Here is a 19,108-nt window from a genome sequence, read left to right on the forward strand (position 1 = left end):
GGGTTGAAAACGTTATATCCCTAAAATTTAGATTCGTAAAATTAATTTTAGTTGAGGTTTCATTCTACCCCGAGGGAGTAGAATATCTTTTGGCTTTCAAAATATCCTGAGTAAATTCGAAATGGAGAAGGCGCCATTAGAACTTGCTTCCGAAGAACTCTCTCTCTCTAGACTGCGAACTCCCTCTTCTCTCTCTCTAAAAGCTACAACGTCTCGCTTTTCCAAACAACTCTCCCTCTCCCTCTCCCTCTCCCTCTCGCTCTTCCTCTTCTCTAATCTGCGAACTTGCTCTCTACCTCTAAAGAACGAGCATTCTCTCTCTTATCTCTCCTTTTTTTTTTTTTTAAACTACAGTTCCACGGTTTCTCACTATCCCTGCGTTAAATTCCCAGTATCTCGCTCTCTATAATCCACTTGAAAACCCCAATAATTGGCGGAATGCAATAACCGAGGCTGAATCCTTATCGGTAGGAAATTTGGAAAAGAGCTGGAGGTGATTTCTTCCACTAGTCGCCATAACCTCCGTTTCAATAATTGAAAGGATTCAATTTCTCTCTGCAAATTCAGACTGCTACGTGTCAAATTTCATGAGCGAATCTCATGGCACGTTTCAACTTATTGAAGAATTATTCATTTTTCATCACTTTATTATCTCTTGGGCCACCTGCTATCAATTTGGGACCAATCTTCTAGAAAAGATGATTAGGGTTAGCCTTATCCATGATCCTTTAAATGGGGGAGGCGGGCAAACTAGACTCTGCAAATTTCTAGACTCATGGCAATGGGAGAAGGGAGAGGGTTCTCAATGCTATGTAAAATGAGGTCTCTCTCTCTCTCTCTTCAATATACAAAGATGCATTGGCATTGACTCTACTCCAAACCATTTGTTTGATTTAATCCAAATCGTTGATTCTATAATATGTGCTTACCAGGATTACTGTTGTTATTAATTACTACTGGAGAATAATTTACTTTTTGTTTTCTCATTTTTTGTTCTAATGTTAATTAATGTAAGAAAGGCATAGTCTTGGATTTCTATTTCTCCACCTTTTTTTTTGGTTTCGTCTCTTATCCTTCAATTTTCATCAGTTTGATTATGATTGTTGTATTAAATTGTAAGTTTTCTTATGTTTGAAAGGTTCCTGTGGACGCTTTATGCCATTCAGATTGCCAGCGCGTACAGAGAACAAATATTGTGAGTAATTCTCATTCTTGATTTTGTCAAATGCTTATTTGCTCATAATCTTGCACTTTTCCTTTATAAATATTGGCTAACTGGGTTCCTTTTTGTGGAGGTATATGTGAATATGTGAATTGAAGCTCATTTGGTGCAAATTATGTTGCTAATTAGGGAACTAAATTCGAAAATTGGAGATTATGGTCAAGCTGTTCAGGTCTGGGTTTTTTCTGAGAGCACCCAAGAATTGCTTCTTCAGAGACGAGGCGATAGCAAGGATTTGTGGCCAGGTTTATGGGATGTTTCAAGTGCCGGCTATGTATCAGCTGGTGATAAATCTCTTCTAACTGCCAGGTATTTGAAGATTTTTATAGAATCTAATAATGGTTCATAGTGGTTTTATACCAAATTTTGTTTGATTGATAATGCGTTGCTCCTCTGTAAAGTGTCAGTGTTTTGTAGACTTCTTAAATGATATTCATGCCATTGTTTTGTAAGAACTATAAAAAAACGGTAAGCCATTGGTGGCCCCTAGACAGCTCTACGTCTGATACATGCTATACTATAATCCGTTTACATTTCCTGTATTTGACAAAAGCTTCGGGTGATGGTTGTCGATTTTGTTATCTTATGCAAATGGGATGATACAAACTCATTTCTACACTGGTGTATCCTTTTTCTTTTTATCGTTATTGACTGGTGAAAATTCTTATATCAATGTTTCTCCAATATTGCATATTAACTTAGATGAAACAAATTAGATCAATTCGGAGGAAAACTGGGTTGGAAGATCTGATTTCACTTGATTTGCTTGCAATATTAGTATATTCAGCCTGATGTGGAATTTGTTAGTGGGATCATTTTCAGAAAATCTTGTGAGCTCATTAAGGTTTATACTACAGATCAGAGTTTTTCTCCGTTTGTTTCATGTCTTCTTTGAGTGTACCTTCTCGCATGAAGTCTGTTTAAGCTTAATAACTGTCAAAAAGAATAAAAGAAAAAAATGGGTATGCTTGCAAAACTAATGGAGAAGGTGTGTATGCAATTTGATATCTAAACCATCTTAGTTGCAGGGACCTTGTACTTAGACAGTGTTTGTGCTCCAATATATGGGTAATTTAACTTAAGAAAGAGAAAAGAAATATCATTTGTTATATGCTTGACGACCTGCCAAGCAACATATTTTTTTGGTGGAATGTGATGAGAAACTCGGGGATCTCTGACCTTATATTGGGCTATCATTCCTGTGCTCAAAGCCTATATTCTCGTTGAGAGAGATGTCTTCTTTCCTTGAGAGAGATGAAAGGACATGTTTTCTTTGTTGGGCGCATCTTTCCAAGTTTGTATTGTGCAATATAATTTGATGGGAACTCTTACAGTATCTACTTCATTTTCTGTGTTTTTTGGCATTTGTTTCATGCCGTTGAATATATCTCTATGTTGCTTTGGGTTATTGAGAGATTTCAGTTTTCAATGTTGATGTCCAATATTTTGCATGTCTTTTCCCCATTAGACCTGGAGTTTAAATAAATATTCATACAACTTCCTAACATCTCTTTATGTTGATGGAGTGAGATTATGTTTCATTTCAATTTGGCTATGGCTTTTGTCAGAGTGCATATTCTGTTATACTTTTTTTGTTTTTTTCCTTATTAGCATGCATAACTAATTCACTCTTATTGAGATTTAAGGGTGGTATCATAATATATCCTCTTTCGTTTATGTATATGAAACTTACTAGAAACTTTTGCATTTCTTTTATTATTTTTGTCGATTCTCTTGAATTTCCTTGAAAAGAAGTTATCTTGAAGCTTCATGCTGATTGGTTGGGTTTCTTGGTACAGTTTATGCCTTACTAGTTCTTTGTCATGTATTCAGGAAGCAGCTTAATAAAGAACTGGGTCTGGACTTACCAGAAGATGCATTTGAGTTGATTTTTGAGTTTCTTCCAGATGGGTTAGTAGATTGCATGGTGCCTCTTTATTATATTTCTCCATAATGCTAATTCTCGGATGCGAAATGCATGAATGACATAGGGTCCAGTACTCCTGCATTAAGACTTACGCGACCTACTCTCTGTTGGTACTCCTGCCAAGTCATCCCCAATTACCCCTATGAAGTCCCATATTGTCGCCTTTCCTCCAGATTGGGAAACAGAGCATGGTTTGATGGTTTCAATGGTGACAATTGCACCATATGGTCTCAGATTTGGATCCTATGCTGATCTAGTCGATAAAGAAAGATCTGCCCAATTGGTTAATTGGTTGCTTTTCCTCTTAATAAACTGTTCATCAAGCCCATGAGTTCCTGAGATACTGTTATGCTCAAATTATGCCACATCGATTTTGCAATTCCATGCAGTGCTCCCCTCCAACCAACAATTATAGACCTCTTCCAGAGCTGCAGTGGATTCCAGTGTGTCCTCTTTGCCTAATCTACTGCTGCTATAACTATCATATGAAGAAGGCCAAGATTCTAGATAAAATTGACATAGTAACAGTGGTGTGGCCTGCTAAAATAAGAAAATGACCTTTCAACAGGCTACTTGTCACTGCTCTGGTATTTTTACTTAGCAAGATATAATTTAATAATATTTGTAGATGGCTTTTCATGCAAAAACTGATTCCAGCTCTGTAAACATCCATTTTATGCTGAAAAAGTTTGTACTTTGATTTTTTCCATGAACTACTCCATGTTATTGAATTTCTTTGTAATATACTTCACGAAACTATTTACTAGTATTGATCACTTTGGTCATGGAAAGATTCTGTCAGGCGAATTTAGATATGTTGAGAATTAACTTGACACTGAAAAAAATAAATGTTTGTAGTATAGTGCCATGACATTAAAGTTCATCAAGGCTATGTGCTTGGCTATTAATTTATAATATTACACATTGCAGAATTTTTATTTGGTCAATGTTTTGAATGGTGATCAGTGTGACAAGTGATGGAAAGAGCGATGTGTATAATGTTGTATACCTGGTCACAACTCTTGCTCCTATTCCTATGAAAGCCTTTGATCTTAAGGTAATTGCTTGAACTTGATGACCAGTAGTGCTTGCAATTCGTGCAGAATATCAAGTTCAAAAATCATTGGTCTTTTCTCATCTATTTAGTGAAGATAACTTTGTGCGTAATTCATGCTTTTATGATTTCATGGCACTTGAGAATACCTGGATTTCTAAACCACCTTCTTCATTGGATTAAACATGCTAATTGCTCATTTATCTAGATTAGAGCTTGTTGGATTAAACTCCTAAGTTTCAAAATTCTTATCGATGTATCTATGCACGTATGTGGATTCAGTAAAAGGGTGTATCCTTTTGGTTGTTTATAACAATGTTCCTGATGCATCTATTTAACTGAAATGTGTGGCTTGCATGGCCCTTAGGAAATCAAAAGCAGAAATATATTACATGGTCACCAGTGTTCTTATGATCCAATTTCCACCTATAGTTTACATACTAAAAAGAATCACTGCCTCAATTAGTTGATAACTATTCGAGAACCTGGCCTTTGGTTTCATTAGTCATTGGATTGGGTTGGCTTGGTGATTCAAGCAATTTGAGCAGGTGGGTCAATTTAACAATAGACAGTAAATCCAAAAAGGAAAAAGAAATTACTGGGTGCTAACAGAAATAAAATTGAGCTAATATCATAGGAGACAAAGTAAAATAAAAAGTCGAAAAACTAAGCTATGTTATGTTTTATGTTCTAGAAATTCGTTAAACCACCTATGCAACTTTAAAATAACATATAAACCTAGTATGCTGCTCATTCTATTCACATAGATCTAGCTTGCTCAAAAGAGTCTTGGGTTGACTCGACTAGGCTGATCAGGTTTGGCCAAAACTTGCACAAGATGGGCTATTTCCATAACCACCTTCAGAACATGACTGATTGAGTCGACCAGGCGAGTCTCAAGTCGACCCCACTTCCATGAATATATAGGTGTGTGGGCTGGCTTCATCAGTGTCCAATAAGAGCACTCTTGAGTATGTTGGTCATCTTACAGTACACACGTTGATGATTTTCTTTGGTATCCCAAATATGAAAATCACAGTCAAAATTTACAAGTTTTATAATTCAAGGATGGTTATTTTGGATATTCTTAGAATTTTATGGTTTTTCATCTGTTATTATGCCCACATGAAAAAGTTCTAGGATATTCTTAGAATTATCTGATTTTTCATTTGTTGTTATGCACACATGAACCAATTACATTATTGCTTGTTCACAACTTGTCAATAAGCCATTTATTTACTGACATTTCCTTCTATATGCTGGCTGTTAGGGAAAGGAAGTTTCAGCTGTTAGGTATGTACCTTACATGGAATACAAAAGCTTACTTGCGAACAAGACTCAGGAATATGTCCCTTATGATGTTGCTGGACAATATGGTCAATTATTCAATATAATTGAGACAAGGTATGCTATTTATACAAATCATGTATGTAAATTTTAGCAGGTAATGATTGAAATGCACAAATAAATTTCTAATTGTGAGACAAGTTTTAGATGGGCATCATATAATTGGTTTAACAAGAAGTAAATGTCTTTTTAACTTCTCATAAATAAGAAAAAGATGCATTTCTCTTACATATTTTTTTTTTTTTTTGGGGTGTGTATAACTTGTAGTGCTCAATGTGCATTCTAAAGTCTTTTACTATGTTACTTTATGACTTTTCTTAAGGTATAAGGAGGATAAGAAGGAACGGAGTTTGTCTCTTCAAAAGCAACTTGATCGTTATGCTTCGGTCTCCTTTGATTCTGAGGTTAATCATTTGTCCCTTTTTGTTTTCCCATTTCGATCTTATCCATGCCGTATTTCCTTCCTTTTGAGTTCAAATTATTGCAACTGTACATGGTTGTTTACTCAAGCTTTTTGTAGGCTAGCTATAATTCCTTGGAATGGCCGTTTCTGAGCTCTACATGGGCTTCCGTTCAGTTCCCCTATGATTTTTGAATGATAGAAAACAAAAAGTTTAGTGGTCTTGCTGTTTTGCTTCGATGGGGATTGTTCTCAATCCTTTTGTGATTTCCCAAAAATCTTCAGTCTTGCATTTTTCATGGTTTTTAGGTGACTAATCTCGCGAAATAATGAAGATAATTAAAAAGTTGGCTTGCTCTTATTGTTGGATTTAAGGCTGTAGTCTGCATTATTACCAGCTCTGAAGCCAATTGTTGTACTTTTGTGTTTCTTTCTTTTGAGGCAGGTGACCGGGCTTTCTCAAGGGGACATGGATGCGTTGGTCTATATCATTAAAGCTGCTAGAGTCCTGGATGATGTCTTCTATGAACAGGTTGTTACTGGTGGAAACAATTGTTTAATTCCTTCATTTATATTTGATTTCTAATTTTGTTTTCATTTTAATGGGATATAGATGAAAACAAATTGAATGTTCTTACGTTATACTGTTTTCTACCTACAATCCAAAATTTTGGATTTACTTTCAGGTGTGGTACAATAATCCTACATTAAAAGATTGGTTAAAGGAGCATTCAGATGACTCAGACCTAGACAAATTAAAGTGGGCTTATTATCATATCAACAAGGCTCCCTGGTACTAGTTTATTGATAAATTGGTACTTTTATGTTTTTACTTAATTTTCTTTGCATTGAGAGAAAGTAATGACAATTTATACCAAACCTCCTATCTTCATTTTATGATATATAGGACTCTTTGTATTGAATAGTGATGGATGAATCATCATGAACATAAAGGCCTCCCTCTCTCCGGATAGTACTTTTGCAATTAACCTATTCATTGTATTATTATTAGTACATAGTTGTAGGATGGAAGGTACAAAGTTATCTTTACACAGTGATTCATGCCAACTATCAACTATTTTATGTTGTTAGATGGTATATATTGGAATGCAAATTGGTCGGAAACTCTGTTTTCAGTTTGCACCATAGTTAAAATCGTTTGCTATGCTCTTTGGCATTGTTATTGAATAGTTACCTCGGCTGTTACTTACCTCATGTTGCATGATACTTTAACTGTTACGAAACTCCTTAAATTATACCTTTACAAGTTCATTGATCTGCAAGTTGTCACATCTATTTGTTTGTGATGCATTAGCATACTTAAATCTAGCTACAATCTTTTTACTAGCATATTACTGCATGATCTTTGGAAAGAAAGGAGTTCTAAAGAATCCATTTCGAGACTAATAATGTGTTTCAACTTCCTTGGTTTAGATATAATCTCACAACTGAAAGGAATAGTAGCGTTGACTTCTGAAATATTGCGTCTAGTTTTAATTGCAAATTATAGTTTTAGTTATCTTTTAGACACAGTCACCATCAAGAGGTTGTTGACAATGTCTTTAACAGAAAGAGAAATATGGTTGGGATGATTTCATGAGATCATTCAATTAGATACCTCTTCAATGGGAGGGGTCCTCCCTTTATAGCTCGTGTTAGATAGAGGCTAGGGACATTTTTTTTTTTTAATTCTTCATCCTGTACACTATACATTTACTCTTTTTTCTCTCTTTCACACGCGCACACACACACACACACACACACACACACACACACACACACAGAGAGAGAGAGAGAGAGAGAGAGAGAGAGAGAGAGAGCAAAAACCTCATTGGGAATGCAAATTCCCCATGTGGATTCTGCTTTAATAGATAAATTGCTAAATCCTCGGTAATGATGAGTTGGGAAGGATCTAGCTGTTTCTCTACAAAAATAGGTTTCAAATGAGGTTCTGCACACATTTCAGGTGCTTGAATTTAATTGTATTCGTTTCTCTGTTCATTGCCAATTAATTAAAATTGTTTGCAAGTCAAGGATCCTAAAGAGCTCAAAACAAGTTAATTAATGTTCCTTGTGATGAATGATCTTCATTTCCAAGATACTGTTACTCATAGCAAGTTAATTAATGTTCCTTGCGATGAATGATCTTCATTTCCAAGATACTATTACTCATTGAATATAAGCTGCTTCTAAATACAGGTCATCACTTGATGAAAACAAGGCATTCTTGACAACTGCAGATTCTGCTGTCAAGTTGCTTAATAGTTCCAGAAAATCTGTGTCTGGATGGAAAGGACTTGAGTATAGAGCAGCATTTCCTTTAGAAAAGCCCCCTGGAGCAAACTTTTATCCTCCAGACATGGACAAAGAGGTAATAAATTCATGCACTTCTTTAGCTCAAGTGTTCCAAAGAAACGTTCCTTTTTATTGTGCCTTTCCTTGTTTGTATACTATTGCTTAAAACAAATTTTTTTTAAACAATATTAGAAAAAAAAAAACTTTAGGACGAAGGATAGGTTTTCCTAGGATGGTTTTATTGAAGTTATGAGATTTTTTATTAAAATTTGATGTCTCTTTCCTCTAGGGTATTTGGCTCTCATAAGACAAGTGTTGCTGCTACTAGAGTGGAACTCTCATCTGCTACCAATTTATCAAGTTTAGAATATTTATAAGTCACAAATATAGGGCCCCATTTTACATCACGAAATTCAAATTTTTTTACATCATGATTTTGCTGCTTTCATTGAACTAATTAACGTAAATAGATGAATATTGGTTGATCTTATTATGGAATATCCTGAATGCAGTGTTATGAGTTCATAATGACTCTAAAGGACATTCTCTTTCTATTGTTGTAAAATAGAACTCATTCAGGATTGTCTTGGTTTTAGGAATTTGAATCCTGGAAGAGCAGTTTGTCGGAGGATCAACAGAAAGCTGCAGTAGGGTTTTTCAGCGTCATTCGGAGGCGCTCGGATACTTCATTGTCTATTGTTCCTTACTCAGAACAATATGGATATGTGCTCAAAAAAGCTTCTGACTTGCTACAAAAAGCATATGAAGTAGCCGATACTCCAAGGTTGGCTTTTAGAATTATTTCTTCTTACTAATTTGTTAAACTTGTTTACTGAATTCCTATTTCTTTATTCTCAGTTTGAAGAAACTGCTAAAACTTAAAGCTGCAGCTTTCCTATCAAATGACTATTATGATTCAGACATTGCATGGATGGAATTGGTGAGTGTAATGACTCCATAACCAGAGTTTATATGATGATTGGATCATATCATGAAAAACATTATCTTTTAATTTCTGCTATCAATCAATAGACACTCATAAATTTCTTTATTTATAGCTATCAATAAATTAATTCAATCAGGTACATGATCATGGCTTAAATTGATAATTGAATTGTTATTGAGATGAAATTTGGATAGAGAGAGAATCTCTCTTTCATGGCACTTTGGTCTTCAAGACACAACTCAAATCTAGCAATGTGTGGGTACAAAATGACAAATTTTCTTTTTAGTTACAAATTTTTTATTGAGAAATTTTTTATTTAAATATATATTGGTAGAATCCAAGCAATTCTTTAGAAAAGATCCAATATATAAGAAAAAGGGGCAATCGATCACGTCCAAATGCACATTTGTCTTATATTTTTATGAATACATGCTTCTCAGAACCCTTTAACTCAGGACAAAACGAAGAGTGGCATTCAGTGGATTTGATAGTTAATGAGAAAATGTTCTGAAGGGCTTGAAGTTAATTGCTGAACTTCCAAACAAGTTGCCTTGTTATTATGTCTAATAAAGTCATGTATTTAGGTTCTAAGTTGTTCTTTTTATTTGAGCAAATCTAACTCTCTTCCTTTCAAATAGAATGGCCTGGTAGCAAGATTATAGAAGTAGCGGTAGCAGTACCACTAGGAGTAGGAGTAGCAGCAACTGATGGTACATGATGCCATGTATGTGTTGCATTAGAATAATTCACGCACAAACCAAAATGTGCATATTCAAAATGAAAATCTTAATTGTCTTTGTAACCTAATAGTGGTTATTTGTGGGAATGTGATTTCAAATCTTCTGCAGGATTCCAAGGTGGATATTACTATCGGTCCATATGAGACATATGGAGATGCACTCTTTGGATATAAGGTACATACTTGTTCCAAATAGCTACTTATTTTTTCTTCTTTATTCTTGCATGTCATAACGTGCAATTAACTGGTGGTGATTACGATATATCTGAAGAGTTGTAGTAGTGTACTTCATTTCACTTTCTAGTTAGTTGTATAAACAGGTGAGCACATGCTATGCCACATTGCTCCAAAGCACATCATATTTAAGAGAAAGTTGTGGATTGTGGGGTAGTACTTAGAATCTATATGAGAGCAATGTGGTTTTTTGTCTATCTGTACAGATTTTCACACCAGTGTTTATATACATATATCTTTTGTTATGGGTGTCAAACGGCCGACTATAATTAAGGTATGAACTTGACAAAAGGTGCCTCATTCAATCCTCCTTTTCTTGAGGTACCCTTAAAAGAATTTGATAAACTTAAAATTCTTCAACATTCCCCTTGTTGTGAAGGCACCCTTGAGTCCAATTCATCAATTTCAGAGTCTTTTAAAATAATCATTTCACAGTGGATAAGGAGAGATATTCTGAAGCCCATATAGTTATTATTTTTCGAACGGGCAAATAGTGTTTTAGTTTGATAATATTGGCCACTACCACAACCATCCCCCTCCCCTAAAATACCATCCACAAAGCTAATTATAAAAGAGTACATCAGATGCAAAGGCATGCTCTCTTGGCATTGAACATTTCATGTCAACTATCTATCATTGAAGACAGTTGATGTGCACTGTAGTTTACTGTTGTAACCTACAACATATCACCATGTATTTTCTTAATCGTAAAAGTTTGATTGATCTGACATGGTGAAATGTTGGTAGTGATTTATTTGTTTTTTGATTACGTGTAGAATGTTCCATACTTAGTGTTCTATTTTCTTAAATTTGTAGAAAAGTGTGACAGGTCCCCATTGATTTTGGTAAAATCATAGTAGTGATAGTTATACTATTTATATTATCAATCGTTTAATATACTACTCTATGGGGAACACTGTTGACATTCCCACAAGGACACCAAATAAATGGTGTTCCCCTATTTTGTGCTTTTCTTTGAGGAGATTGGTGTTGGAGAGGAGACTGATGTGAAATTTTCTGGGGTCCCTCTCCTACCTCAAAAGTGGTTTTCAAGGTGAGGGATCACCAATTTATGGTGCTTTTGTAGGAACACCAAAGTTTCTCATATTCATATGTTTATACATCTAAACTTGCTAGGGCTGAATCACGAGTTTGCTTTGTCCCCGATGCCACATATTGTGAACGTGTGTTGTGGCAACTTAATGGTGACCAGGCATATCAAAATGCATAAAATCATTTTTCTGTGGATTGATGATCAAAATGCATATAATCATTTTTCTGTGAATTGATGACCTTTTCTTGAATATATCTCTGAAGACGATGCCTCATGATACTTATAGATCTTGAAGTAGTTTTTTTGACATATTTTTTTAGGCAACATTTGAGGCATTTGTGGGAGTTCGGGATGACTTGGCAACCTCTGAGCTTAAACTCTTTAGTGAACATTTGCAGGTGCATTCCTTGGATTATTTCAAAATCTTTTCGAATCTTGTGCATTTCTTTCTAGACATACCTTCTTTGTATTAAGATCTTCGAATCTTGTACATTTCTTTCTAGACATTCCTTCTTTGTATTAAGACCTGTTCTCTTGCTTCTAGGAAATGGAAGACAATCTCCCAATGGATGATAGTTACAAGTCAAAAGGTGTGACTGCTGCTCCAATACGTGTTATTCAGCTCTTTTATACTGCAGGGGTGAGTTGTTTCAATTGATGTTCTCTTGATTCTTCTTACAGATTCCTGCCTTTGCTTCAAATATTTCAAACGCTTCTTTAACATATTCCTACCATCTCTTCATATAGTTTGGAATATAACATTAGTTTCATTATGCGGGAATGTTAGCACTGGTTCACTATCGTGTGAATGTTTAAATGAACAACCCTTGGTTAACGGTAGTAAGTTATTTCAGATCTTTTTTTTTTCTTAACTAAATTCCAGAACACATTCTTTCATCCCTTTCAAATACTTCTGATACAAACAAATCAAGTCATTTGTCATTCATTTGACGTGTGCCTTCTTTAAAGTTGGGCATTTCATTTGTTAATTGGAGTGTTATAGATTTTTGTGTTCCATTAAATGTAAATTAGTTAGACATCTATTGATGCAAATGTAAATTAAATAGTTTATATTTTCACACTCTTCTCGACTGAGTTAATATTTCAAATTTCTCTCAGGATGTTAGAGGTCCTCAGATTGTTGCTTTCAATCTGCCAAATGATGAGAGGATAGTTAAGGAACGAGGAACATCAGTGGTCATGCTCAAGAATCTCCAAGAAGCCAAGTAAACGTTTTATCCAGTATTTGATTTTGCAGCATCAATACTATTTTTACTGATTACGAAAACATCTTTAAAATTTCGAGAAGTCTTATTGATATTGTTTGGCTCCTTTACAGTTATCAATGAGATTACTCATAAATTTAACATGGTCATCTGTTTGTCTAATTCAGGTTCGAGAAAATTCTTCAACCCATTTCAGACATTTGCATCACAGAGGAACAAAAGCAATACGTTAATTTTGATCCCTACTTTACTCACACTATCTGTCATGAGTGTGTCCACGGGATTGGACCCCATACTATTACACTTCCTAGTGGTGAACAGTCGACTGTGAGACTGGTAATACTTTTTTCCGGTTTCCTATTTTTTTTTTTTGTCTTTTGATGTTTACTAGATAGTATTGCATTACTGCTTTCCCAATGACACCCTTTTGTCATTGATCTGGGCTGGATGATGTCCTCAATTGTTGATATGCCTATCAAAATGGGAACTTTTGCTCGCTGATTTGTGGAATGCAGTTGACATCCATACAATATCTAAGAGTAAAAATATTATGAAGGAAAACCCACAAAAATGTTGTAAATCATTTATAAATCATTTAGGACAAGTCAGCATTTCTGATTTATGAGTTCCTTTTTCTTTTCTCTGAAAGTTGGATTTCAATGGCTCTTTCAAGGGCATTGGAAAAACCTCGATTTATCCCATCTTAGTATGTAGCAGAAACAAAGTGTCTATTCTGATTGTGCCTGGCTGAACCAGATGGACTGGTCAAGAATAATTCATTATATGAAGTCCTTTTTTAGTCGAGGTTTGGAAATTGGAGGTCATAACTCATCCCTAAACCAGAATAATGTTGTTTTGATCTCTAAAGGTTTTCAATAAGAGTGTAATATATTTGTAAGGAAATATATACAAAGAGACCATTTATTTTTTGTACAAGGAGGTCACAATCACTATTGTCCTTTTGGATTTCAGATTGGGTGGTTGTAAGAATGTCATTAAAAAGACTCAAAAGTTCAAATTTTTTTTCTTGGACTTCGTGACTAACCTAATCCATCCAATTTGACATCTAATGAGTAGGAGTGATTGTGACCTCCTTGTAGTAAAGATAAATGATCTCGTTGTATAAAATTGTTGTTTTTAATATCCTAAACTTAGTTTTGTTGTTACCTGTCAAAATGTCTTTCTCTGAATGAGTGGTAAATCTTAAACTCTGCTCCTGGATTCCTCCATTCTTTCTGGTTCTTCTGTTAAGCTTTGTTCGATTTCTTTTGATCGGTTCAGAATTGTCTTAATCCAAAAAAGGTAGAGCAACCATAATGTAAATTCCCATTACTTGATCTCCATATACCCACCTGTAACTTTGGCAATTTGTCTCCCTCTTTGTCACTTTCTGACATAATTACAATTTACAAAATCTCCCCTCAGGCAATATCAGTGAGAACTACTCAAATTGGAATCCTAGGTTCCAATGGCTGCCCTAGTTCCATAGCAAGATAAACACTATTACCTAAATATGGAAAGTAAGAAATTGGGAATGATCATCATAAAATATGAAAATGGGGGCTTGAATCCACGCTACAAGAGTATGAAGTAATGTGAAAATAGTCTCTAAGGCTATATGACTAATATTACGAACCACTCCAAGATACAAGAGTATGAAGTAATGTGAAAATAATCTCTAAGGCTATATGACTAATATTACGAACTACTACAAAAAACACTTACAACAGAAGAAATGAATGGCCACAGTGCCATTGATGACCAAGACACACACTGAGAGAATTGCAAATGTGTAAAGCACCAGGAAATTATTGGTTAATGCGGAATATTCTTCTTTGTTTACTTGATTTGTGATTATTTTTCTTGAGACAATGGGTTATTTATATTTTACTATTTGAAATTTATTTATTTTTGGTGTCAATGCAAAATGAAAATATTTAACCTGCCTCATGGCCTTGTTTTGTGTGGTGAAGCAACTTCAAGAGCTTCACTCAGCCATGGAAGAAGCAAAAGCAGATATTGTCGGGCTTTGGGCACTTAAATTCCTTATTGATCAGGTACAATTTTGTGCCTACCTGAGAGATGATTCATACAGTTCTTAACCATTTTCTTAGCTAAAGTGAGCATGAAAGCACAGGTAGCTGTTATATATAACCACACTGTGGGATTTGTGAAAGTATGTCATGGTCCAATTGACTAGTAACCATCCATTCAGACTCATGGATGGTTGGAGATTAGATATACTGCAGCGAATATCCCTGTTGGCTACACTACAAGCTATCGGTGATAATGGATGGTTGAAATAGCCTTGGAATATATATACCACCATTGGACTATGGCATAATTTCACATAGATTAAGGATCAGGACAAAGAGCTGATAGCGGTTTTTTCTATCTTATTTTTCTTTTACTTTTTTCCAGTGCATTTATTCTTTTGCTTTTTTTTTTGTGTGTGTGAATGTTAATGTCTATATTCTGCTCCTGATGAACTAGAGTTTGCCTTGTTGACTGGCTAAACAATGCCGGAATAATTTCATTATGTTGCTTTTTGACAGGGATATCTTTCGAAAAACCTTACTGTTCCAATGTATGTCTCATTCCTTGCTGGTTGTTTCCGATCTGTGCGCTTTGGGCTAGATGAAGCACATGGGTACGTAACTCGGTTTCCATTTCAGTGGCATCAATTGATCTATGGTTTTTTCTTCTATTCTCTGACCTAGTGTGATATTGTGTGTAAATGCAGAAAAGGACAGGCGCTGATATTTAATTATATACTTGAAAAGGGAGGGTTTGTTATGGACACAAATGGAGCATTTTCTGTTGATTTTTCTAAGGTACGACCTCAATTTTTCCTGATAATAAGGGAAAGCTTACTATTGTCCTATGGAATGTGGAAAAGCATAGTGCATTTGGATCATGACCGTCCTGTGAAATGGCCATAATTGAGAGAGAACGAGACCCACCTAAATAGCCAATGGTGTGTCCCCCTCTCTCGGTCGATGTCTCCATTGGACAGTGATGACCACTTTGGACTATAATTTTTCGTAGTCCATTGGATTCTAGTATACGTTCCCTTTAGACAAAACTTTCATTATGTGTTCAAGCACATGGTGCCCATTATGAATGATCCATTTTCTTGATGATAGGTTGAAGGTGCAGTCGAAAGCTTGAGTCGAGAAATACTGACCATACAGGCACAAGGTGACAAACCTGCAGCAGCTTCACTTCTTGACAAGTATGGCCAACTAGCGCAACCACTAAGCCAAGCTTTGGACAAACTAGAAAAAATTCAGGTACACAAGTATCACTTTGAAGTTAGTCCTCTTGTTATATCGTTGATTGGAAAATAAAAAAATATAGCAAACAAGCAAGAAAACTGAGCAATACATAGGTGGTGTGGTCTATATCATGTGGTTCATAACATGATACTCAAATAGTGGCACATCATGATTTATCGAATGAAGAGTTTTAAGTTCTAGTTTGGCTGAAATGCACATTCTTGTGAATTTTGTAGTTAGCATTTTAACAAGATGGAGCCTTTTTGCAAGTGAGCTAAAAAATGGTTTTTCAGTTTTTACCTCACTCCATTTTGTGTGCGTGAAGTATGAACACCTACTCGGGGTCTTAAAGTGACACCCTAAGTGGATCACTTAATCACATACGGTCCCTTAACTGAAATGCCGCCCCATCCCTAAACATGGTTTCAGTTTGCATCCAGAAGGGGACTTAGCAATTTATGAAATAAGGAATTTCATTTTGAGTGGCTTAGCCACTATGATCAATGAATAGTTTTTCAAGTATTTTATAAATTTGAGTTTCGAAATTGGAATCCAAAGAAAGTAATTCATACATGCACTTCGTTCTTTTATTTGAATTCTTTTGCTTAAGTTTCGTGGATCTTCGAGTTAAGAATCTAGTCCCCAATGTGAGCATAGTTACTTTTCTTCCTTTTTTTTTTTTTCTCCAGATATCCATCTTCTTTATTATTTGAAACTACAATAATTTTTATATTCTTTTAAGAAAATCATCATAGCAAACTCTGCCAAAAATATGGATTCCCATGCTGATCTTCAAAAGGGGGGTCTCATTATGTGAATAATGTTGGATTTTTGGTCCGCTTATTGAGTTTTTGGGGCTCTGGTTGTGCAGGTACCTGTGGATATTGCACCAAAGTTTGAGTATGCGGAAAAGATATTGAATGAGTAGAGTAAATTACTTATATGTAATCAGTGCCCAATATAATAAATAAAATAAATGGTGTTCTATGTAAGCAAATGTGGATTCTGCTGGTCCAATGAATCTATGTTAAGGCAATGCACCAAGTTATTGTAGTAATATATTTTACTCGTGTTCCTCTCACTCTCTCTGTATCTATTTTTATTAGAACTCAAACTAAGACCACGGTGATTCGGCCACGAAGCCGATTTTTACCCTTATTTGTTCTTTGGGCATTGAAGGGAAGGCATATTGGGTTCCTATACCCTCAAGTTTTTTAAAGAAGAAAGGTGTGAAAGTCAAGTGCAAGTCAAATCTCAAGGGAAAGGCCCATCAGAATTACAGTTGAGTCTTTTCTATTTTCCAAATTTGAAGAGATATGGGAAGCTGTGCCCAAACAATTGGGACTGTTTACTAGACGACTCTTCATTTTTTACAAAAGGAAAATTGTTTCATGCGGGCTGGATTGCATTTCTACAATATGCGGTCCAGAGGTATAAAACATCCATCTTAAAGACGGATGCAAATAGGTGGTTCATCTAAAAACAATTGTAACTAACGGTTCAAATGTGTTTTTAATATAAATATTATTTTTAGTTTTCAATTTTTTTTTCATAGTCATGGTCTTCATGTTAAAGATTATATATTCTCTAAAAATTAGGATCATATTATATTTAAAAAATATATTTATTGCAAGCCTGCATTTCTGCAATATGCGGATTGGTCGCATTGAAACTGCGTCCTTTACAAAAAGGCCCAATCACTTATAATTGTTGGATGTGAAATTGGTTAGTTGGGGTGTCATTGACTGTACTTATGTCCGAGAAAGTTTTCCTTGAACTCCCTTCCCATAAATGATACACCCCAAGCTTTTGATTCTACATTTGACAGCTTGGGTTGTTTATGACGTTTATGTACCAAAGCAAATGGTCCCATCACATACAATCCCATTAAAATGTAATGCAATATAACTTGAAATGATTATAAGAACTCTAGAAAATGTTTCTTGTCACTTTCTATCACCTTTGCCATCCTTGCTGCATTTAGGAGTCTTGTTATTTCCATGTCATGAAATTTTTTAAGAAGTAAAGATTTCAGCCAAGGGTGGCAATCAAAAACAAAATAAGAAAAAAACAGGAAAAAAGCGGGCCGAGCCAAACCATGCCAGCACTGGTAGCCTGGTCCTTAGGCCATAGTTTATGGCCCTAGGCCCTATTTTTTAAGGTCAGGCATCCCGGCCTGCATGGGCTGGGCTGCCCGGCCATTGGCAGCCCTAATTCAACATTTCTTCTCCCAACAATACATTCCAATGAATCTTCTATCCCCGCATGTTTCATAATGGGGGCCCGTTTGTCTTTTCAGTGGAGAAAAAATTGCGTTAAGCACAATTGAAAACTCTAGATTGAAGTCGGCACTCAAAAAACTTAATATAGTAACCCCAATTTAGAGCTCTAGATTTAACTTGGCATTCAAAATACTTGTTATTTTAACCACAATTGAAACTCTACATTGAACTTGGCATTCAAATAAGGGAAATTGATCAAAATGCATATGAGAAATCAATTATTTACATTTAACTCATATCTTTTGATTTTATTTCAAAGGACCCATCAAAATACACATGACCACGAGTCGTAATAGTTGAAAAAGGAAAAGGTGTTAAATTGTTGAAAATTTAAGTGTATTTTGATAAATTCCCCTAAAAAAACCTTGCCATATAACTCGCTATGACTACATATAAAAGAGGGCCATTTTCCCGTACAGTGGTATGAAGGACGCTCAGTAGATACATTAGAGAAATGAGCTTATTCATGAATTGGAAAAGGAGGTACTTATTTCAAAGTAGCTAGGCAAAGAAGAGGAATTTGTTAATAATTCTTTCAAACAAGAGGGCAGGGAACGGGCTTACTATATAAATTGGCTTTGAATTGGATATTAAATGGCACTCCTATGGATGTGAAAAACAATTCAAATCAACGTTTTGAAAATGGAAATCAGTTTTTGCAATGACCCTTTGTTGAATCCATTGGTTGAATTGGGTGACCCCTTTTTGATAAGCCATGATTAATTCCAAACAGTCAACCCCAAGGGAAGTTGAATCCTAGATGCACAGCTCTAAGTTTTGCCTAGAGATGTAGTTCCAGTTTGTAAACCTTATGGTAGCTTGACAATCTATTTTTGTCATTAATTATAAAATTTAAAATTTAAAAAATAATACAAATCATATAGATTTTTAAACGTCAGAATTTTTTTAAAATAAACTGTCAAAACAATTTTTTACAAAATGCACTATTTTAAGACTTGATATTATTATTATTTTCATATCCAAACATCTTGATGTTGAATTAATCAATTTGATAATCTTCTAGTGCCGGAACGCCCTCTTCTAGAAGATATTTAGCGTGCACCTTCTTTTACAAAAAAATATAGAAAGGGACTACTTATTTTT

At 35.1% G+C, this 19,108-nt stretch overlaps 1 protein-coding gene across 2 annotated transcripts; it reads left to right on the top strand.

The window, feature by feature from the left end:
* The first annotated feature begins 71 nt into the window (after nt 1-71).
* On the top strand, nt 72-16,803 carry LOC18435306 (nudix hydrolase 3). 2 transcript variants are annotated; one of them, XM_020668131.2, is made up of 22 exons: nt 72-822; nt 1,139-1,195; nt 1,352-1,531; nt 3,056-3,133; nt 4,116-4,206; nt 5,474-5,607; nt 5,873-5,954; nt 6,396-6,482; nt 6,637-6,743; nt 8,150-8,321; nt 8,842-9,029; nt 9,104-9,185; nt 10,040-10,105; nt 11,539-11,616; nt 11,763-11,858; nt 12,338-12,444; nt 12,612-12,780; nt 14,418-14,501; nt 15,000-15,094; nt 15,188-15,278; nt 15,591-15,737; nt 16,594-16,803. In XM_020668131.2, exons 1-22 carry the CDS (start codon nt 776-778, stop codon nt 16,648-16,650), a joined length of 2,295 nt encoding a protein of 764 aa, XP_020523790.2. In that variant the 5' UTR covers nt 72-775; the 3' UTR covers nt 16,651-16,803. The 2 variants fall into 2 exon arrangements, with proteins under 2 accessions (XP_020523790.2, XP_020523791.2); XM_020668132.2 differs by lacking the exons at nt 72-822; nt 1,139-1,195; nt 1,352-1,531 and having other exon boundaries at nt 4,080-4,206.
* Nucleotides 16,804-19,108: the final 2,305 nt, after the last annotated feature.

Source organism: Amborella trichopoda, chromosome 12 (assembly GCF_054954075.1).
Source record: "Amborella trichopoda isolate Santa Cruz 75 chromosome 12, AtrichopodaSantaCruz75HAP2 v2.0, whole genome shotgun sequence".
Lineage (NCBI taxonomy): Eukaryota > Viridiplantae > Streptophyta > Magnoliopsida > Amborellales > Amborellaceae > Amborella > Amborella trichopoda.